General features: G+C 41.5%; 1 protein-coding gene across 5 annotated transcripts in view; it reads left to right on the top strand.

The window, feature by feature from the left end:
- Window positions 1–24,325, top strand: part of dph6 (diphthamine biosynthesis 6) — a 280,799-nt gene that overhangs the window by 80,747 nt on the left and 175,727 nt on the right. For 4 of the 5 annotated variants that reach the window (XM_072266984.1, XM_072267000.1, XM_072266992.1 and 1 more), the window contains exon 5: window positions 10,444–10,562. The exons of the other annotated variant lie outside the window; for it this stretch is intronic. In XM_072266984.1, the coding sequence (XP_072123085.1) occupies window positions 10,444–10,562 (119 nt within the window). The remainder of the gene's footprint in view (window positions 1–10,443; window positions 10,563–24,325) is intronic. 5 annotated transcript variants of the gene reach the window in all.

Consider the following 24,325-nt stretch of genomic DNA (forward strand, 5'->3'; position numbering starts at 1 on the left):
CTGTGCTCAGCCTCATCTCCCTTGCTGATGCATCCAACTATGGCAGAGTCAACAGAAAACTTCTGAAGATGACAAGACTCTGTGCAGAAGTTGAAGTCCGAGATGTAAATGGTGAAGAGAAAGGGAGACAAGACAGTCCCCTGGGGAGCCCCAGTGCTGTTGATCACTCTGTTGGACACACAATGTTGCAAGCACACGTGCTGTGGTCTGCCAGTCAGGTAATCAAGAATCCATGCACCAGGGGAGCATCCACCTGCATCGCTGTCAGCTTCTCCCCCAGCAGAGCAGGGTGGATGGTGTTGAACGCACTGGAGAAGTCAAAAAACATGACCCTCACAGTGCTCGCTGGCTTGTCCAGGTGGGCGTAGACATGGTTCAGCAGGTAGATGATGACATCCTCAACTCCTAGTCGGGGCTGGTGGGCGAACTGGAGGGGATCTAAGTGTGGCCTGACCATAGGCTGGAGCAGCTCCAGAACAAGTCTCTCCAGGGTCTTCATGATGTGGGAGGTCAATGCCACCGGTCTGTAGTCATTAAGGCCGCTGGGGCGCGGCATCTTCGGCACAGGGACAAGGCAGGACGTTTTCCACAGTACAGGAACCCTCCGGAGCCTCAGGCTCAGGTTGAATACATGGCGAAGTACTCCACATAGCTGAGGGGCACAGGCTCTGAGCACCCTGGTGCTGACACCATTTACTCCTGCAGCCTTGCTTGGGTTGAGACGTTTCAGCTGTCTTCTCACCTGTTCAGCTGTGAGGCCTACCGTGGATGGTTTTGTGTGGGGAAGTGGTATAGTCATGAGAGCAGGGTGGGGGACTGTGAGGAGGGGTAGGAGGAGAGAGTGGAATATGTGTTGGTTGGGGGCCAACAACAGATGGCTCATGTGGGGGATGGGCATGAGCCACAATGTCAAATCTGTTAAAGAACAGGTTAAGTTCATTGGCCCTGTCCACACTGCCTTCAGCTCTTCTGTTGCTAATTTGCCAGATCCCAGTGATGGTCTTCATCCCCCTCCAGTCCTCCCTCATGTTGTTCTGCTGGAGTTTCCACTCAAGCTTCCTCCTGTACCTGTCTTTAGCCTCCCTGATCCTGGCTTTCAGGTTCCTCTGTATTGCCCTCAGCTCCTCCCTATTTCCATCTCTAAATGCCCTCTTTTTAGCGTTCAGGATGTCCTTAATGTCCTTTTTCACCCATGGCTTATTATTTGAATAACAAAGGGCAGTTCTTGTTGCAACATTGCAGTCCACACAGAAGTTGATGCAATCAGTGATGCACTCTGTGAGCCGATCAATATCCACTCCATGTGGCTCACAGAGTGCCTGCCAGTCTGTCACCTCAGAACAACCCTGGAGCGCCTCATAAGCCTCCTCCGACCATTTTCTCACTGTCCTCGAGGTTGCAGATTTACTCTTCACCAGAGGCACATAGGAGGGTTTTAGATGCACCAGGTTGTGATCTGACCTTCCCAGTGGGGAGAGGGGAGAGGAGCTGTATGCTTCCTTAACGTTAGCGTACATCAAATCCAGAGTCCTCTCACCTCTGGTTGTACAGCTCACATACCGCGTGAAGTTGGGCAGTGTTCTAGCCATGGTAACCTGGTTGAAGTCACACGAGATGGTAATGAGAGCACTCGGGTGCTGGGTTTGTAATCTGGCTATGACGGTGTAAATGATGTTACACGCCGACGTCGAGTTGGCAGAGGGAGGGATGTACACAACAACCACAATTGCACGCGAGATTTCCCTTGGCAAATAATATGGCCGGAGTCTAACAGCAAAAATTTCAATATCCGGGCTACAGACACGTTCCTTGATCATAATATGCCCAGGACTGCACCATCTGTTATTTACCAGAACCCCCAGCCCCCCTCCTTTACGCTTACCGCTCTCAGTGCAATTCCGGTCAGCTTGAACGGTCTGGAAGCCCTCTATGGAAACGCTTTGATCGGGTATGTCCTCGTGCAGCCACGTCTCAGTGAAGCACATGACACTACTCTCCCGAAATGTTCTCTGACTCCTGACAAGCGCCGTCAGTTCATCCATTTTATTCCCCAGCGATCTCACATTTCCCATGATGAGAGAGGGGAGACACGGCTTATAACTTCTCTTCTCCATAAGCCTTTTTGTCTCGACCCGGTCCTCTTCCCTCGCTTGATGAGGAACTTCTTATTCATTATTTTTGTAAATAATTTGGATGCAAATGTATATGGCGTGATTAGCAAGTTTGCTACTAAATCAGAAGACTTTTACAGTGAAACAGGTCACAATGAATTACAACAAAATCTTGATTAGTTAGAGAGACGGAATGAGGAATGGCAAATGAATTTCAACTTTCACGTGTGAGGTAATGTACTTTGGACATTCAAACCAGGGTAATACTTACATACAGTAAATGGCAGAACAATGAGGAGTGTTGTAGAATAGAGAGACCAAGGAGTAGCTGCACAGGTAGACAGGATGGTGAAGAACTTGGTTAGCATACTGGCCTTCATCAACCAAGCCATTAAGTTTAGGAGAAGGGACTGTATGTTGCATTTATATAAGTCGTTGGTGAGACTGCACTTGGAATATTGTGCAACACACATAAAAGTTGCTGGTGAACGCAGCAGGCCAGGCAGCATCTCTAGGAAGAGGTGCAGTCGACTTTTCAGGCCGAGACCCTGAAACGTCAAGTGCACCTCTTCCTAGAGATGCTGCCTGGCCTGCTGCGTTCACCAGCAACTTTTATGTGTGTTGCTTGAATTTCCAGCATCTGCAGAATTCCTGTTGTTTGGAATATTGTGCATAGTTTTGGTCATCCTGTTATAGGAAAGACATTATCAAGCTGGAGAGAGTGCACGAGAGATTTATGAGAGTGCTGCTTAGATAAGGGTCTCTGAGTAAGAGGTTGGTCATGGTCTTTATTCCTTGAAGCACAGGACAACAAGAAATGTACATAAAGTCATGAGGAGTCTGAGTAAGGTAAACAGTCATAGTCTTTTCCCAGGGTTGTAGAATCCAAAACTAGAGGGCACAGATACTAGACAAGAGGGGAAAAATTTGAAAGAAACCTGACAGGTAACTTCTTTACACAGAGGATAGTGAGTACCTGGAATTAACTGCCAGAGAAAGTGATAGAGGTGGGTACAATTGCAACTTTTAAGCGGCATTTGGATAGGTACATGGAGGAGAAGGGCTTGGAGGATTATAGGCCGAGTGTGGGTAGCTGGAATAACAGGGAGGAGAGGTTGGTGGAGAGGGCCTTTTTCTGTTCATATTACTCTATGATGTTGGTAAGGTTGCATTGGGAATATTCTGTACAGTTTTGGTCGTCCTATTGTGTGAAAGAATAAGAAAAGATCTACCAGCACATTACCTGGACTTGGGGGCCTGAGTTACAAGGAGAGGTTGGGTAGACTAGAAGGTTGAGAAGTGACCTGATAGGGTTTATAAAATCATGAGTGATGTACACAAGGTGAAAGCACATATCATTTTGCAGGGTAGGGGTGCTATAAAAAATGAGGTCTTAGGTTTAAGACCAGAGGTGAGAGATTTAGAAGGGACATCAAGGGCAGCCCCTTCACACAAAGGTTGATGTGTATTTGAAGTGAACTGCCAGAGATAATTATCAACATTTAAAAGCCATCCATGTAAATACGTAGATAGGAGAGATGTAGAGGGCTATGAACCAAACACGAGCAGATGGGAGTAGCTCACAGGGCAACAAAGTCTGTATGGACTTGTTGGGCTGAGGGACTTGCTTCCATGCAATATGACTATGATTTCAATTCTTGTTATGTTTGCAACTTCTTTCATTTTGATGAAACTGCCATTGTTCTTTGGAGAGCTTGAAATGAGGAAATATTTCCTCTATGTAATTCACCAGCATTTCTTGATTTCATTTCAAAGCAATCCTTGTATGGTCTGTATTCTGGAACAGTGAACACAACATTGTGAACCAGTTGTCAGATTGATTGTCCTCAGCTGCCATCTCTTCATCCTCCAACCAATCATTCACACATCACATCCCTTTGTTTTCATTGTGCTTTTCAGCAACATTTCAGTGTCTTTCTCGATGAAGTATTTGTAACTAAGCACATTCATGTGTGGTACACATCACATTGTCAGTACAGAGACTTGTGCGTGGACAGATTTACAGACCCCTGCTTTTTTTGGCAATCATTATGGAAAAGAAAGCATTGATATGAATAGGGAAAGTCCAATTCTTTTTCTATTCTCCGCCCTTTGATGAAATGCAATTTTAAATTTATAAGATTAAATTGCAATACTGCGATATGACCCATAAAAACTTCCTGGACCATATTCATACCATAAAATAACTTTGTCACAATGTTATCTTCTGACTTGCTTTTTATCTTCTGGCACTTTATTGTTAATAAAAGTTTGCATACACAAACTTTCTACTTGAGCCTCCCAATATTAGCATCTTATTCAACAATTATTTTTAAAATTTTATTTAGTGATACAGCATGGATTAGGACTTTCTGGCCCTCTGAGGTGCAGTGCCCCAGCAACCCCCGACAATTCTGATTTAATCTGAACCTAATCACCAGACAATTTACAATAACCAGTTAACCTACCTGGTATGCCTTTGGTCTGCGGGAGCAAACCAGAGAGCTCAGGAAAAATCCATACATTACACAGGAAGGAAGTACTCCTTACAGATGATGCCGGAATTGAACTCTGAACTCCAACATTCCATGTGGCAATAGTGTCATGCTAACCGCGACACTACATTAACACCCAATTCAATGTATCTTGTTCTTTAAGGAAAGAGCATTAAGCCCAAAAGTCTAATCTGCACTCATTTTTCATGGATAATGTTTCTGTATATACTCACTGCCCTCTGTTTTCTTGGATCGAAATATCTCAATTCTTGAATCAGTATTTACTTACCTGCAGGGGAGAAAATTAATTGACAATTCTTGTGAATGAACAAATTCCTCCAAATCTCATTCCTGAATGGCTGTCTCATTCTGGATATGTAGCCGAGAGGAAAAAGACTCTCAAAACACATCAGCCAGATGTCTTGGTACATATTGGCACCAATGACATAGGTAGACAAATTGAGGAGGTCCTGAGAGAGATTTTAGGAGGCTAGGTAGAAAGTTGAGAAACAGAATCTCTTGTGCCACCTGCCAGTGAGGGCAGGAATGGCTTGATATGGTAGGTGAATGCATGGCTGAAGAACTGGTGCAGGGGGCAGGGGTTCAGATTTATGGATCATTGGGATCTCTTCTGGTGAAGGTATGACTTGTACAAAAGGAGCAAGTTACACCTGAACCAGAGGGGGTCCAATATCATTGCAGGCAGGGTGGCTAGAGTTGTTTGGGATGGTTTAAACTAATTTGGCAGGGGGATGGGAACCAGAATGATAGTGCTAAAAATGAGATAGCTGGTTTACAAACAGAGGCAATGCATAGTAAGAAGAGGCTGTTGATAAGGCAAAATCGCAGTCAACAGGATGAGCTGCAGTGTAAAAGGCGGACAAATTTGAAAAGGGTGAATACAGGACTGAAGGTGTTATATTTGAATCCGCGCCGTATATGGAATAAGGTAGATGAACTTGTAGCACAGTTCCAGGTTGGCATGTATAGCTGGAAGCTTAATGTCCAAGAGTACACATTGTATCGAAAGTACAGGCAGGAAGGTAGAGGGGGTGTTGTTGCTCTGTTGGTAAGAAAATGAAATCAAATCATTAGAAAGAGGTGACATAGGGTCAGAAGATGTTGAATCATTGTGGATAGAGCTGAGGAACTGCAGGGATGAAAATACCCTGATGGGAGTTGTATGCAGTCTCCCAAACAGTAGTAAAGATGTAGTCTACATTTGTACAAATTACAATGGGAGATAGAAAATGCATGACAAAGAGAGAATGTTACAATAGTCATGGGGGACTTCAATCTGCAGGTAGATTGGGAATATCAGGTTGGTGCTAGATTCCAAGAGGGGCAATTTCTAGAATGGCTACAAGATGGGTTTTTAGAGCAGCTCATGGTTGAGCCCACTAGGGTATCAGCTATTCTTGATTAGGTGTTGTGTATTGAACCAGAATTGATTAGAGGGTTTAAGGTAAAATAACCCTCAGGGGGAAGTGATCATAATGTGTTTGAATTCACCCTGAAATTTGAGAAGGAGAAGCTAAAGTCAGATGTATCAGTTTTACAGTGGAGTAAAGGGAATTACGGAGGCCTGAGAGAGGAGTTGGCCGGAATTAATTGGCAAAGAACATTGACAGGGATGATGGCAGAGTAGCAATGTCTGGAGTATCCGGAAGCAATTCAAAAGGTACAGGATACATATATCCCAATGACAAGATGACACAACTGTGGCTAACAAGAAAAGTCAAAGCTAACATAAAAGCCAGAAAAGGGCATACAATAGAGCAAAAGTTGGTGGGAAGTTAGAGGATTGGGAAGCTTTAAAAAAAAAGAGAAGCCAACTACAAAAGTTATTATGGTAAAGATTGAATATGAAAGTAAGCTCGCAAATAATATTAAAGAGGATACCAAAAGTTTCTTCAAATACATAAAGTATTAAAGAGAGGCGAGAGTGGATATCAGCCCACTGGGAAGTTCCAGGTGTCAGGGAGCAGGAAGTTACCATAACTAGAGAGAAGGTTCTTGGGAAACTGAAAGGTCTGAATGTAGATAAGTTACCTAGACTAGATAGTATACACTTCAGGGTTCTAAAAGAGGTAGTTGAAGAGATAGTGGAGGCACTAGTAATGATCTTTCAGGAATCGTTAGATTCTGGAATGATTCCCGAAGACCAGAAAACTGCAGATGTCATTCCACTCTTCAAGAAGGGAGAGAGACAGAAGGAAGGAAACTAAAGGCCAGTTAGTCTGACCTCAATGATTGGGAAGAAGTTGGAGTCAATCATTACAGATGAGGTCTCAAAGTACTTGGAGGCACATGATAAAATAGGCTATAGTCAGCGCGGTTTCCTCAAGGGAAAATCTTGCCTGACAAATCTGTTGGAATTCTTTGAAGAAATAACAAGCAGGATAGACAGAGGAGAATCGGTTGATGTTATGTACTTGGATTTTCAGAAGTCCTTTGACAAGGTGCCACACATGAGGCGGCTTAACAAGCTACGAGCCCATGGTATTACAGGAAAGATTCTAGCATGGATAAAGCAGTGGCTGGATTGGCAGGAGGCAAAAAGTGGGAATAAAGGGAGCCTTTTCTGTTTGGCTACCATGTCTATTAGTGTTCCACAGGAGTCTGTGTTGGGACCAGTTCTTTTCACATTATGTGTCAATAATTAGGATGATGGAATTGATGGTTTAGTTGCAAAGTTTGCGGCAATATGAAGATAGGTTGAGGGGCAGGTAGTTTTGAAGAAGTAGAGAGGCTACGGAAGGACTTAGAATAGGAGAAGTGGCAAAGAAGTGGCAGATGGAATACAGTTACAGGAAGTGAATGGTCATGCACTTTGATAGAAGAAATGAAGGGGTAGTCTATTTTCTAAATGGAGAGAAGATACAGAAACTGAGGTGCAAAAGGAGGCCTTCTTTGAGTCTGTGCTTAGTACGCATTTCAAGAGGACTGAAAAGCAAGGATGTACTATGGAGAATTTATAAAGTACTGGTGAGGCCTCACTTCTCGCTGTGAGCAGTCTTGGACCCCTTATCTTAGGATATGCTGAAACTGGAGAAGGCTCAAAGGAGGTTCACGAAAATGATTCCAGGATTGAATGGCTTGTCTTATGAAGAGTGTTTGATGGCTCTGGGCCTGTGTTCGCTGGAATTCAGAAGAATGAGATGTGTCTTAACTGAAACCTATCAAATGGTAATAGGCCTTGATAGAGTGGGTGTGGAGAAGATGTTTCCTGTGGTGGGAGAGTCTTAAACCAGTAGTACAGCCTCAGAACAGAGTGGCATCCTTTTAGAACAGAGGTGGGGAGAAATCTCTTTAGCCAGACTGTGGTGAATCTGGAACTCGCTGCCACTGGTAGCTGTGGAGGCCAAGTCTTTACATATATTTAAGGCAGGGGTTGATAGATCCTTGATTGGTCAGGGCATGAAGGGATACAGGGAGAAGGCAGGAGATTCAGGCTGAGAGGAAAAATGGATCCAACATGATGAAATGGCAAAGCAGGCTCAATGGGCTGAATGGCCTAATTCTGCTCCTGAATCTTATAGTCTTATGAAAGTGCTTCATCATGCTGCAGCGTAGAATTTAGGTGATCTGCTTACATCTACATATTGAAATGTGTCTTTCTCCATGGTTATTGAATGAGTAGTCTGGATTGCATTAGTGGCTTACTGTGGTTCCGTAGAGAAATGCTGCTTGGCTGCTGGAATGGAGTCAGTGAATTTCCATGCCTGTGCAACTGTGGAATACAACAGATGGCTGGATGCCTTGCCTCTGCTCTCCAACTCCCTGCCACAACCTTGGAAGCCCAGTGGCGCTGGAGCAACTCATCATCCTGAGCTGAGGGGCTGGATTCACTTCATATCTGAACCCACAGCTTTACACCAGCTATAACTGGTGTACAAGTGTTTGCCCTTTTACTTGAATGGGGTAGCTGACCTTAATTATAAACCTGCTGTTAATACCCTTTAATTTATTTACGTATCTAACAGTGTATTAACTGGCATATAATAAATGCGTTCTTAAATACTTCAAAAATTCTTTTAATCGTTTAAATGTATTTCAAATGTTTTTGGCTACATGGTAAGGCCTTCAGGCAGCATGAGCTATTGCAAGGCAGTCAGAGCAGTCTGAGGTGATGCTTAGTCTGCACCATCGGATGCCCATAGGTCACTCCATCTCCTTAGATATCCATGGCAACCAGGCCTCTGGGACATTGGGAGGCCCACAGCTGCTATAAGTGAATGTGATCATGGTCTTCCCAGGGGAGGGGGATGAAGGGTGTGTCCAAGTCTATTCTGAACTTGCCTGGTACAAATTCCACAGCATGGTTGACACATTTTTCAACATTAATTCATCTCAAGTGACAGAAGAGTTGTTTGAAGATTACAGCTGTTGCTGTTTGGCCTGCTGAGTCCCTCCAGCTTTCTCTGTGTTGCACTGTTTCATGTCTGACTGTCAGATTTCCCCTTTGCCTTAAAAAGAATTTCTAGCCTGTATTGTCTCATCATTTCTTTAAACACTTGAAGAAAGTTTGGGCTATGTTCCCCTTGGTTCTACTCTGCAATTCATTACAATCACAGCTGATTTCACTTTGGCATTAACTATACTTCACTGCTTTTTCCCCCCTTACCCTTGATTCCTCTATAAGATATCTCAAACTTAAATAAATGTAGTGACTAAATACTGCCCCCCCCCCCCGAAACACCAGAGTGTTTGGGCCTATTCTTATCTCATCAGGAATCATTCCATGATTTTTTCACTTCGCTGACCCAAGACAAGTATACCCTTCCTTAAACAAGGAAGCTAAAATGCTCCAGGGTTGTTCTCACTATTGCCCCAGACAGTTGCAGCCAACTTCCCTTTGTCTTGTATTCCATCCCCCTTGCAGTAAAGATCAGCATTCCATTTTCCTTCTTAATTACATGCACACTGAATTTCTGTATTTCATGTATGAGAGCACCCAGACTTCTCTGAATGCCAACATTTAACAGATTCTCACAATTACTCCTTTATCATACCTACTCATAAAGGCGCACTTCAGTGCATTCCAAGAGTAACTTCTACAACAGTCAATTAACAATGTCACATGCTGATAGAATGCACTAATTTTACTGCATTGGGCCTTTATTCGCTGTAAACACTCAGACCACCACTCTGATCCAAGTAACTCATGCATTTGGCTGGTTTCATTGAACAGAAGAGTTATCACCTGCCCTGCTGTAGAATAAGAATGGTGAACCTCACAAATAATTTAGCAAGTTACCTTTTATTCGGAGCATGCTGATACACTGACAATCAGAAGGTGCACAATTTTAATGCTTTTGTAAGTTTTGCAATTTAAGTCAATTATGGGGTGAGGGAGGAAGCAGCATGAATCATAATTTGCTTTAATAGAGGGCTGCCACCCCCATCATTCTATATTTCATGATTTGAAATACTGACAGTATAACTGCTTTTTGTAGTTTTAGTAGTTAGGTTCAAAGACAGGCTGACTTTCATCAAGTTGTTCTTTTGTTGTGCATAATAAGGAGAGGAAGACTGTCTTTAAACATTCTATAGCAAACTTTTTTTTGTATTGTGCAATCTTATCAAAAGAAAAAGGTTAATACATTTTAATACTACGATAAATATAGGAGTTCATGTGTGGTTGTATAAAGCCTTTTTTGAGTCTATTGACTTATTATTACCAGTTGGATAATTTTAGATTATATTTACTCTGCACCAATGAAACCATTTTTGAAGGTGGAAATTCGCAGGGTTAAAAGATGTGCCTTAAGTTACAGTGTATATCAGTACTTCTGAAATATATCCAGTTGGAAGACCTTTCCTTCCCTTCACAGGTGCAAGCGACTTAATCTCCAGCCTTTGGCTTACCTCTGGCGTCGAAACCAGGAAGATTTGCTGAGAGAAATGATATTGTCTAATGTTCAAGCCGTGATAATCAAAGTCGCAGCTTTTGGTAGGTATCCAGACCGCATGGGAGCAGTCTGTTAACACAACATAATCCCAGTCCTTTGTATAACCACAAACTGCAAATGAGCAGCTGTCAAATATCAGAGAAAAAGTTTAAATCATCAATCACTTTTTTTATAAAACTGTAAAGAGATCTGCCAGAGGCAAACACATTTGAGCACAAAACAATTTGGAGAGATAAGGAAAAGGCAGGATGTTGGAAAATGACTGCCAGAGGTAGGTAATTACTTTTAAATGCCTTTAATCAAACCTGTCAATATCACAAGTTATTAGACAGTTTAAGAAGTAGAAAGAGAAGAATTTTATTAGTCTGCATTCCTTTAAAAATAGTAAACAGAAAGTACCTTGAAATCGATATGTCTGCTGCACAGATTAATGAGCCTTTAAAGGAAAATATGATGTTATATTTAATAAGCCACATTTTTCTCTTTTTATGTTGGTAGTTTGTATTTATTGAGAAGACTGTCTTTTTGCACATATGTAGTAAATAGCTGGTAGGCTGTTTCATTTTCTAGTTTGATATCAGTCAGTATTTTAAAGATTTGGTTTAGGATGATGATTGATGCTGTATACAAGGCATTGTTCACAAAACCAGTTGTGTGTACAAATCATAGTGCATTCCTAATTTCTGAATTCCAAATACTAGGTCTTTTCTCCAAATTTATAATAAAATATTTTACCAAGATATTGACAGACTTTATTTTTGCAATGAGTATGAATTGTATGTGGATTGTTTGGAATTGTATAGACCATATTCATAGTTGAATTTAATTATTCAGCACTTGTTTCTTTTACTGTGGTGATATACTGCATATGCAACTTTATGACAAATTTATTATCTCAATAATATTAAGTGATTTGTGATATTCATCTTGAATGGCATTTGAATACATTTATTACAGGTTATTTCACTCCAAACTAATAAGGCTGAATGATGAAGGGGTTGCGTAACTTCAGTGATCACATATTAATTTATATCATGCAGGAGTATATATTTTTTGAAAAGGCAGTTCTACAGTTGTCCAGCTGTATGCTTTATTTCTCAAATGTGTTCTTTTTTTAAACTTATCACATGAAAGTTGTTTTCATGAACTTCTATTGTTTTATTTCCATGATCGAATTGAATCAAGAAGCTTGTTTACAATGATATTGCCAAAAGCAATTGGAGATGGGCTGTACTAAGGTCGGACATCCCGTAAATGATCATTCTTGTTCTTTAAGGTCCCTGACAGCTGTATTACTCACACTCAGAAACAAATTCTATCAAGATAATGCATTATGGGAACTCGCATAGGTTTAGGTCATCAACTTAATTGGCAGGGAACTAAGGAATGTTGATAAACAAGGAATCTTGGAGTTCAAGTCTAGAGTTCTCTGAAAGTGACAAAACAGGTAAATGGTTGGTGAAGGAGCTATATGGTGTGCTTGCTGTCAGAGGTCAGGATGTTTTGTCGCAACTTTAAAAAACTTTGGGCATTGAGTGAAGTTCTGGTTTAATATCTGGAGTAACATGTGGTTATCTTGGAGAAAGTGCAGAGGATGTTCACCAAAATGCTGTGTGGATTGAAGACTTCAGTTATGGTGAGAGTTCGAATAGGTTGGGTCTGCTTTCCCAGACAAAACAAATCAGAGGGGTGACCTGATAGATGTATATAGGGAGAGGGTGGGTAGTCAGGATCTTTTTCATGTTGCGAGGTTACCAAAACAAAAGGGCATTGGTTTAGGTTTAAAGTGAGAAGGAGTTTCAAAGTATTTATTTATATAGTATGCTTAAAATCAGGACTTCGCTGGCAAAGAAGGTGATGGAAACACATAGCATTTGTGGGCTGAAGAGCTATAACTTATGCGACACAAACTATATTACTCCACTACAGAGATTATATTTTGAATCTAAAGTTTACAGGAATGAATAATCTGAGAAATGGTTTCACATTTTTTCAAGATGAGAAAATTAAAAGCAAACTGATGGGAACGCTCAGCAGGTCAGACTTTACCAATGGAAGGAGAAGCAGAATTAACATTTCATGTTGAAGAACTTCCATCGAAACTGATAAATGGAGAAAGGAAGTTAGTTCTTCGCATTAGTCTCACGACGATTTAAATCTTTTAAAACTGTCTTTCCCATTCTGACATAGGGTCTTCAACCCAAATTGTTTGCTTTGTTTCTTTTTCCACTGATGCCACTCAATTTGCTGAGTGTTCCCAATGTTTTCAGCTTTCATTTCAGATCCAAGTTCAAAGTAAAATTTATTACCAGAGTACATACATGTCACCAAATACAACCCTGAGATTCTTTTTCCTGTGGGCATACCAGGCTGTATGGAAACTTTCCACCACAAATCTCTAAAGGTTTGCCAAGGTTTTTGATGACATGCTGACTCTCCGCAGACACCTGAGGAAATAGACCACTGTTATGTTTTATTTGACAATATATTTATATACGCAAACACGAGGAAATCTGATGCTGGAATTTTAAACAACACACATAAAAATTGCTGGTGAACGCAGCAGACCAGGCAGTATCTATAGGAAGAGGAACAGTCGACGTTTCAGGCCAAGACCCTTCGTCAGGACTAACTGAAAGAAGAGATAGTAAGAGATTTGAAAGGGGGAGGGGGACATCCCTCCCCCTCCTGTCTTCTCCTATCATTTCGGATCTCCCCCTCCCACTTTCAAATATCTTACTATCTCTTCTTTCAGTTAGTCCTGACGAAGGATTTTGGCCCGAAACGTCGACTGTACCTCTTCCTATAGATGCTGCCTGGCCTGGTGTGTTCACCTGCAATTTTTATGTGTGTTGCAATATATTTATATGATGGGTCCAGGACAGGTTCTCTGAGATAGTGACAGCCAGGAATTAGTGACCCTCTCCACCTCCGACCTTCTGATAATTACTGGCTCATGGACTACTGGTTTCCTTTTCCAGAAGTGTACAATCAGCTTCTTGGTCTTATTGACATTGAGTGAGAGGATGTTATGACACCACTCAGTCAAATTTTCAACCTTCGTCCTATATGCTGACTCATCACCACCTTTGACACTGCCCACAACAGTGGAGTCATCAGCAAACTTGTACATAGTGTTGGAGCTGTACTCAGCTACACAGTCATAGGTGTAAAGTGAGTATAGCAGGGGGCTAAGCCCACATCTCTGTGGTGCTCCTGTGCTGACAAAGATTGTGGAGGAGGTGTTTTTGCCAATCCAATTGACTGGGGTCTATAAGTGAGGAAATCCAAAATCCAATTGTACAAGGGAGTATTAAAGCCCAGGTTTTGGTGTTTACTGATTAGTTTTGAGGAGATGATGGTATTAAATGCTGAGCTGTAATTGATAAAGAGCATCCTGATGTATGCATCTTTGCTGTCCAGATGTTCCAGGGTTGTGTGAAGAGCCAGTGAAATGGCACCCACTGTAGACCTGTTGCTTCAGCAGGCAAAGTGGATTGGATCCAAGTCGCCACTGAGACAGGAGCAGATATGCTTCAACACCAGCCTCTCAAAACACTTCACACTTTATCACTGCAGATATAAGTGCCACTAGACGATAGTCATTGAGGCAGGTTACCACACTCTTCTTGGGCAAAGGTACAATTGAAGCCTGCTTGAAGCAGGTGGGTACCACACACTGCCAAAGTGAGAGGTTGAAGATATCCGTGAACACAGCAGCCAGTTGGTCGACACAGTTCTTCAGTACTCAGTCAGGTACTCCGTTGGACCGGATGCTTTCCTTGGATTCACTCTCTTGAAGGCAGCCCACATGTCATCTACAGATACTGAGAACAAAAGTTCATCAGGTGACATGGAGGTGTGCGGTCATTCCTCCCTGTCTGGTCAAAGTGAGCATAGGAGGCACTGAATTCCTCTGGAAGTGAAGCTCTGCTGTCCCTTGTGTTGTAAGATTAATTTGAAGGAGGTTATGGCATTCACATCCTGCCATAGCTGTGGAACATCCCTCGTTGATTCCATTCTAGTCCGGAACCTCCACTTCGTCATGAGATGGCTTTCTGGAGATCATACCTACACCTCTTGTAACATTCTTGATCTCCAGACTTGAATGCCTCTGGTCTGGCTCTCTTCATTGTTCATCCAGGGCTTCAGATTGGAGTAAACCCTGAATGATTTCATGGGGACACACTCATCTGCTACAGCCCTGGTGTTGTCATTCAGATGCTCAGATGAGTTCTTGAACACAGCCCAATCCACTGACTCAAGGCAATCCTGTAACTGTTCCTCTGCCTCCTGCAACCACCACATAGTTGTCTTAACCTCTGGAGCCTTGCTTTTTAGGCTCTGTATGCAGGTAGTAGGAGTACAGCCAAATGATCTGAGTTGCCAAAATGGAGTCTCAGAAAGGAACAGTAGGCATTCCTTATCATAGCTTAGCAGTGGTCTGGTGTATTGGGACCTCTGGTGCAGCAGGTTATGTGCTGGTGATAATTGGGCAAGTTTTTTTTTCAAACAGGCCTGGTTAAAGTCGCTGACTACAATTTGAAATGCGGCAGGATGGACTGTTTCTTGCTTGCAGAAATCATGCAGTTTTGCGAGTGCTTGCTTGTAATTGGCCACTGGTGGTATGTAAACTGCAGTCAGGATCACAGAGGAGAACTCCCAAGGCAAATAGAATGGTCTACACTTAATCGTTAGGTGTTGTAAGTCAAGGAAACAAGAAGTCGACCTAACCATAATGTCCGTGCACCAGTGAGAATTGACTAAAAATCAGACACGCCACCGTTTTCCTTGCATGTTTGTGGTTCAATCCATTCTGAAGATTGTAAAACCTAGTCATCTGGCTAAGTCCGGAGTATTCACATTTAACCAAGTTTCAGTGTAACAAACAATTCAGATCTGCCTCATCTGCCTCTGATACAGTAGCCTTTCTCTGAGTTTGTCAGTCTAATTTGTCAGTGACTGCACATATGCCAATAAGATGCTGGGTAAAGGAGCATCCCTCTGTTTCTCAGGCTGGTTTGAATTCCACCTCTCCTGGCACTTTTTCAGACATGGGGTTGACCCTTAAAGGCAACCTGCTTATATGCTCCTCTGGAATTCATGACTTCAGCTCTGCATTTAACCATCGAACGAGATCTGAGATCATTGATGTGATTCCATAGTCTATTGTTAAGAAGAAATAAAAGATCCCAGCATCTGCAATTTTATTCATTGTTATCAAATGAGAATGCAAGCTTAAGTCCAGAAATAGACTTCCACTTCTACATTGATGCACATTGGAAAATAGATCACTTCAGTTCAGTAACTTCCCATTATCCAATAGAAGCACAATTTTATCATACAAAGGATTACAGAAAGTTTTTGGAGAAAAATTGTAAGAAAGAAATAAACCTAGTTTCTCGATTATTTGCAGATAAATGTGCATCATCCTATTTCTAGAGTCCTTTGTTTTGGCATTATTTTCATCATTCATCTGTTTGTAATCCAATAGATATTATTTTCTATGGGATCTTTTATTTGTGTCCATCTCCATGTGAATTGATCTATCTATCTTTGACATTAATTTTAGTCTCTATAAAATACATAAATAAAGACCTGACTAAAGAGAACCTTGTATCTCAGTCTGAATCCTATCCACAGCAATTCACTCTAATCTGCTTTCCATCTATCTTCCAAAGTTTACTTCATTTATGAAAAGAGTTGAGTTACAGCCGTTCCACAGAATTTCTCACACAAGTTAGAGTCATGGGGAAATAAGGTTAACGGAAAGATTATGGATCTGATGGTCATGTTATGTCCATAAATGACATTCAAGCAATTGATGAAATCTCTGATTGAGTACTTGTGTCGTACCTCAATTTCCCTTTATGTTAACTGAGTTCATAATTGCTTTGAAACTCTGTAGATATAAAATACAGTGGATTCCTGTTGATTTGGACATATTGAGACAAGTACATTTTGGCTCAATTAAGCAGCTGCCTCAATGAGCCGAAGTTTCATAGAATTTTAGTTTTTTAAAGAATGGGACAGGTTGGGTATTAAATGTTTTTGGGATCTGTTTGTTGGAGGAAATCTTTTTTCATCTGAGCAATTGCCAGCTAAATATAACTTACCCAAAACTCACTTTTTTTAGATATCTACAAATCAGAGACATTCTAAGATCTCAATTATGCACATTTCCTATAAGCTCAGATAAGAACTTATATAACATATAACAATTACAGCACGGAAACTTCTAGTCCATACCGAACGCTTACTCTCACCTAGTCCCATCTACCTGCACTTAGCCCATAACCTGGAACGTAGAAGAATGAGGGGAGATTTGATAGAGGTATATAAAATTATGATGGGTATAGATAGAGTGAATGCAAGCAGGCTTTTTCCACTGAGGCAAGGGGAGAAAAAAACCAGAGGACATGGGTTAAGGGTGAGGGGGGAAAAGTTTAAAGGAAACATTAGGGGGGGGCTTCTTCACACAGAGAGTGGTGGGAGTATGGAATGAGCTGCCAGACGAGGTGGTAAACGCGGGTTCTTTTTTAACATTTAAGAATAAATTGGACAGATACATGGATGGGAGGTGTATGGAGGGATATGGTCCGTGTGCAGGTCAGTGGGACTAGGCAGAAAATGGTTCGGCACAGCCAAGAAGGGCCAAAAGGCCTGTTTCTGTGCTGTAGTTTCTATGGTTTCTAACCCTCCATTCCTTCCCTGTCCATATACCTATCCAATTTTTTTTTAAATGACAAAATCAAACCTGCCTCTACCACTTCTACTGGAAGCTCATTCCACACAGCTACTACTCTCCGAGTAAAAAAGTTCTCCCTCCTGTTACCCCTAAACTTTTCCCTCATGTCCTCTTGTTTGAATCTCCCCTACTCTCAATGGAAAAAGCCTATCCACGTCAACTCTATCTATCCCCCTCATAATTTTAAATACCTCTATCAAGTCCCCCCTCAACCTTCTACGCTCCAAAGAATAAAGACCTAACTTGTTCAACCTTTCTCTGTAACTTAGGTGCTGAAACTCAGGTAACGTACTAGTAAATCTTCTCTGTACTCTCTCTATTTTGTTGACATCTTTCCTATAATTCGGTGACCAGAACTGTATACAATACTCCAAATTTGGCCTCACCAATGCCTTGTATAATTTTAACATTACATCCCAACTCCTATACTCAATGCTCTGATTTATAAAGGCCAGCATACGAAAAGCTTTCTTCACCACCCTATCCACATGAGATTCCACCTTCAAGGAACTATGCACCATTATTCCTAGATCCCTCTGTTCCTCTGATTCTTCATTGCCCTACCATTTACCATGTATGTCCTATTTTGATAAGTCCTACCAAAATGTAGCACCTCACACTTATCAGCATTAAACTCCATCTGCCATCTTTCAGCCCACTCTTCCAACTGGCTCAAATCTCTCTGCAAGCTTTGAAAAGTTTACACCTGAACTGGAGGGTTACTAACATTCTTGCAGGAAAGTTTGCTAGTGCTGCTTGGGAGGGTTTAACCTAAATTTGCAGGGGGCAGGGATCCAGAATGTGAGAGAGGATAGCGAGATGAAGTATAAAGGACAGGTGAGGACTACACAGTTTCGGAATATTAAGTGTGAAGTAGAGAAAGGTGAGGCGGAACAAGTGATAAGGAGGATACATCTGCAGAGGGATGGTCTGATGGAGCATGGAGTTAAATGTGCAGAAAGAGTAAGTAAATTTAAGAAGGACAACAAAATTCAAGGGGCGTATAGCCCGGTGAGAGTTTGGGAAGCTGTGTTATGCACAATAGGCAGTGATTTAAACAGAGAGAGGAGAAATGGGTTAAAAATTCTATATCTGAATGCACGAAGTGTCAGAAATAAGGCGGATGAGCTTGAAGCTCAGGTGCGAATGGGTAACTATGATGTTGTTGGGATAATGGAGTCATGGCTGCAGGGGGATCAGACCTGGGAGTTGAATGTACAAGGGTATACGTGCTATCGAAGGGTCAGAAAGGTGGGCAGAGGGGGTGGGGTGGTCCTGTTGGTGAGGAATGAGATTCAGTCCCTTGCAAGGGGGGACATAGAATCAGGAGAAGTAGAGTCAGTATGGATAGAACTGAGGAACAGTAAGGGCAAAAGGACCCTAATAGGTGTTATCTACAGGCCCCCAAACAGTAGCATGGATATTGGGTGCAAGTTGAATAGGGAGTTAACAATGGCATGTGGCAAAGGAAATGTCCCAGTAGTTATGGGGGATTTCAACATGCAGGTGAACTGGGAAAATCAGGTTGGTACTGGACCCCAGGATAGGGAGTTTGTAGAGTGCCTACGGGATGCATTTTTGGAGCAGCTTGTACGAGAGCCGACCAGGGATAAGGCTATTCTGGATTTAGTGTTGTGCAATGAACAGGATTTGATAAGTGATCTTGAAGTAAAGGAGCCATTAGGAGGTAGTGACCATAATATGATAAGTTTTTATCTGCAAGTTGAGAAGGATAAGGGCAGATCAGAAGTGTCAGTATTGCAGTTAAACAAAGGAGAGTATGGAGCCATGAGGGAGGAGCTGGCCAAAGTTGACTGGTCGGATATCCTAGGAGAAAAGACAGTGGAACAGCAATGGCAGGTATTCTTGGGAATAATGCACAAGGTGCAAAATCAGTTCATCCCCCGGAGAAGGAAGGATTCAAAGCGGGGAAAGTGGCCACAGTGGTTGACAAAGGAAGTCAGAGATAGCATAGCATTAAAAAAGTATAACAGAGCTAAGGTGTGTGGGAAGATGGGTGATTGGGAAATTTTTAAGGAGCAACAGAACTTAACTAAAAAGGCAATACAGGGAGAAAAAATGAGTTATGAACGCAAGCTAGCTAGGAGTATAAAGGAGGATAGCAAAAGTTTTTTTTTAGGTATGTGAAGAGAAGGAAGATAGTTAAGAACAATGTTGGGCCCTTGAAGAATGAATTGGGAGAAATTGTTATGGGAAGCAGAGAAATGGCAGAGGAATTTAATAAGTACTTTGGATCTGTCTTCACTAGGGAAGACACAAGCAATCTCCCAGATGTATGGATGAGCCAAAGACATAGGGTAACAGAGGAACTGAAACAGATTGACATTAGGAAGCAAACGGTGATGAGTAGACTGATGGGACTGAAGGCTAACAAATCCCCAGGTGCAGATGGTCTGCATCCTAGGGTACTAAAGAAGGTGGCTCTGGAAACTGCGGATGCATTGGTGATCATTTTCCAATGTTCCTTAGATTCAGGATCAGTTCCTGAGGATTGGCGAATGGCTAATGTTATCCCACTTTTTAAGAAAGAAGGGAGGGAGAAAACAGAGAACTATCGCCCTGTTAGCCTAACATCAGTAGTGGGGAAGACGCTAGAGTCCATTATTAAAGATGAAATAGCGGCATATCTTGATAGCAGTGATAGGATTGCGCCGAGCCAGCATGGATTTACCAAGGGCAAATCATGCTTGACTAATCTATTGGAGGTTTTCGAGGATGTAACCAGGAAGATAGACGTGGGAGATCCAATGGATGTGGTGTACCTTGACTTTCAGAAGGCATTTGATAAGGTACCACATAGGAGATTGGTGGGTAAAATCAGAGCTCATGGCATTGGGGAGAGGATATTGACATGGATAGAAAACTGGTTGGCAGATAGAAAGCAAAGGGTAGCAGTGAATGGGTGTTTCTCGGAATGGCAGGTGGTGACTAGTGGGGTACCACAGGGCTCGGTATTGGGACCACAGCTGTTTACGAGTTACGTCAGTGATTTAGAGGAAGGCATTGTGAATAACATCAGCAAGTTTGCTGATGATACTAAGCTGGGTGGCAGTGTGACGTGATGAGGATGTTAGGAGAATTCAAGGTGACTTGGATAGGCTGGGTGAGTGGGCAGAAACTTGGCAGATGGTGTTTAATGTGAATAAATGTGAGGTTATTCACTTTGGGAGCAAGAACAGGAAGGCAAGTTATTATCTGAACGGTGTGGAGTTAGGTAAGGGAGAAATACAAAGAGATCTAGGAGTACTTATTTATCAGTCTCTGAAGGTGAATGAGCAAGTGCAGCAGGCAGTGAAGAAGGCTAATGGAATGTTGGCCTTTATTACAAAGGGAATTGAGTACAAGAGCAAGGAAATCCTTTTGCATTTGTACAGGGCCCTGGTGAGACCACACCTGGAGTATTGTGTGCGGTTTTGGTCTCCAGGGTTAAGGAAGGACATCCTGGCTGTGGAGGAGGTGCAGCGTAGGTTCACTAGGTTAATTCCTGGGATGTCCGGACTGTCTTACGCAGAGTGGTTAGAGAGACTGGGCTTGTACACGCTGGAATTAAGGAGATTGAGGGGGGATCTGATTGAGACATATAAAATTATTAAAGGATTGGACAAGATAGAGGCAGGAAATATGTTCCAGATGCTGGGAGAGTCCAGTACCAGAGGGCATGGTTTAAGAATAAGGGGTAGGTCATTTAGGACAGAGTTGAGGAGGAACTTCTTCTCCCAGAGAGTTGTGGAGGTGTGGAACGTGCTGCCTCAGAAGGCAGTGGAAGCCAATTCTCTGGATGCTTTCAAAAAGGAGCTAGATAGGTATCTTATGGATAGGGGAATCAAGGGTTATGGGGACAAGGCAGGAACCGGGTATTGATAGTAGATGATCAGCCATGATCTCAGAATGGCGGTGCAGGCTTGAAGGGCCGAATGGTCTACTTCTGCACCTATTGTCTATTGTCTATAAAACCTACTTCAATATCCACAATGCCACCTATCTTAGTATCATCTGCATACTTACCAGTCCAATTTACCACCCCATCATCCAGATCATTAATGTTTATGACAAACAACATTGGACCCAGTACAGATCCCTGAGGTACACCACTAGTCACCAGCCTCCAACCTGACAAACAGTTATCCACCACTACTCTTTGGCATCTCCCATACAGCTACTATTGAATCCATTTTACTACTTCAATATTAATACCTAACGATTGAACCTTCCTAACTAACCTTCCGCGTGGAACCTTGTCAAACGCCTTACTGAAGTCCATATAGACAACATTCACAGCTTTACTCTCGTCAATTTTCCTAGTAACCTCTTCAAAAAATTCAATAAGATTTGTCAAACATGACCTTCCACGTACAAATCAATGTTGACTGTTCCTAATCAGACCCTGTCTATCTAGATAATTATATATACCATCTCTAAGCATACTTTCCATTAATTTACCCACCACTGACGTCAAACTTACAGGCCGATGATTGCTAGGTTTACTCTTAGAACCCCTTTTTAAACAATGGAACCACATGAGCAATATGCCAATCCTCCGGCACCATCCCTGTTTCTAATGACATTTGAAATATTTCTGTCAGATCCCCTGCTATTTCTACACTAACTTCCCTCAAGGTCCTAGGGAATATCCTGTCAGGACCCGGAGACTTATCCACTTTTATATTCCTTAAATGCGCCAGTACTTCCTCTTCTTTAATTGTCATAGCTTCCATAACTACCCTACTTGTTTCCCTTACCTTACACAATTCAATATCCTTCTCTTGCAGGACAAAATATCAAGCTGAAGACATCTGATTTACATATTTTGGCCTTTAGCTCTCTTATAGCTAGGAGGGTGCTTTTGTTTAAATGGAAAGATGTTTTTCCTCCTGCTCATACTCAATGGTTATGCGACGTTATGACATGCTTAGATTTAGAGAAGACTCGTTGTTCAATTTCTGAATCTCGTCAAGACTTTCAAACATTGTGGGGACCTTTTCTGAATTATTTTCAAAACTTTCAAAACCTTCAATTTGTTGTTTAAATTCAGATGTTGGCTATTATTAATTATTATTACATGAGAAGGTATTTTACCATTTTTTCTCCTTAATAAACAGCTTCGGTCTTGGTAGGGGTTAGACTCTTTTTTTGTAATCTGTCTGTCTAGGTACTATATCCAATGCAGACTTTGGTGACCATGGTTTTCCATATAGACCTATCCTTTGGTTTTTGGATGACTTCCATTTCTTCGATGTGTAGCCACCTAGCTATGCTTTTGATGTACATAAACCAAGGTCTTCCCCTAGGTTTACTCCCCTCAATCTTTCCAGAGAGTATGAGTTTTCTAGTTCATCTTTCCGCATGATGTGTCCTAGGAATCTAAGTTGTCTTTCTCTTATTGTTGATTTGAGTGATCGAACTGCTTGGGCTCTTCTGAGAACTTCTTCATTTGATGTGTGTGTGGTCCATGATATTTTTAACATTCTCGCGTAGAACCATAATTCATCTGCTTCTAATCTCTTTTCCATTGCTGGAGAAATGATCCAACATTCACTTCCAATAGTCAGGATAGAATAAATTTAGTACGCAGTATTCCATTTTTAGTGTACGTGCTCATCTTTCTGTCTGTTAATATGGTCTTCATTTTCTGGAAAGCTTCTTTCGCCATTGCTATTCTGTATTTGATATCTGTGTCGCACCTGCCATTACTTGTTATTAGGTTGCCAAGATATTTGAATTTGTTGACTTGTTTGATGTTTGTATTTCCGATCTTGGTCACATATTGTGGGATGTTTGTCCTTCTGGAGATGACCATGCTTTCTGTCTTCTTGGTGTTGATTGAGAGGCCTCTGCGATTACTTCCTGCTGCCACTATAGTGAGTAGTTCTTGAAGTGTTGTTTCTGAGTCAGCTATTGGTACGATGTCATCAGCATATCTGATGTTATTTATATTATGGCCTCCAGTTGTGAATCCTTTGATGTCTTTGATACTTCTCAAGATATTTTCACTATACAGGTTGAATAAGTCTGGCGAAAAGACACAACCTTGCCTGACTCCTCTCATGATATTCACATACTCACTCACTTCTCCTTCTATTCTGGTGGATGCTGTCTGGTCCCAGTATAAGTTTCTGAAGAAACGTATATAAATTAGTGTATTTCAATATAGCTATTGATTAACTTACATGAATACAGGGTAATGAAATTGTTATTATGAATAGATATAATGTAATTGGTAGTTTTTTAAAATCTTTTTTGACCTTTTATATATACTTCCTTGTACTCTGTATTCTTCTATGTAGAAACTAATAAAAATATTGGAAAGAAATAGTTAAAAAGATATGAAAAAGACAAACTGAGTAACAAATTATGTATTTAAATGAAATGTAGAACAAATTAGAACACTACTAATACTACTACAGCACTATAAAACTGTGTATTAGTTCTTTGTACTTATCAACGGAGGAATTTATCCATGTCGCGTTCTTTAACTGTAAATTTTCAAAATTAGCATGACACCTAGTATCTGGATTACCTTCATACAATGCTGTCAGCATTTGCATCCAAGAAATCTTAATTTTAATTGTAACCTTCAAGATGATTGTTTATACCTTCAAATTCTTTGTAGTTCCCAACTTGTTGAAGTTGTGAAATTGTTTCATTTTCAATCCCGGATGTTTCTAGGATCAGCAGGCCTGAATGCTTGAAACCGCAGTGAGCAAAACAGCTTTGAATTGTCTGAGTGCTTATTTCTTGTCAACTATCAGTGACAGAAATCACTGCATTTTGAAGACAAACACACACAACTGATGCTATTTAAAACTGTTTGTTCAAAGCACGGTGTAATGTCACGTAAATACAAGTGACTAATACTAGTTAGAAACTGTTTGACAATAGTTTCCTGCCCTATTAAGCAATATAGTATCCCAAATAAACAAAGTAAGTCCCTCCTTCCAGTCCTGAATGAGGATCTTAGTCTGCAATGTCAACTGTACTCATTTTCATCGATGCTGCCTGACCTGCTGAGTTCCTCCAGCATTTTGTGTGTGTTTC

The sequence above is a fragment of the Mobula birostris genome, chromosome 1 (assembly GCF_030028105.1).
Source record: "Mobula birostris isolate sMobBir1 chromosome 1, sMobBir1.hap1, whole genome shotgun sequence".
Taxonomy (NCBI): domain Eukaryota; kingdom Metazoa; phylum Chordata; class Chondrichthyes; order Myliobatiformes; family Myliobatidae; genus Mobula; species Mobula birostris.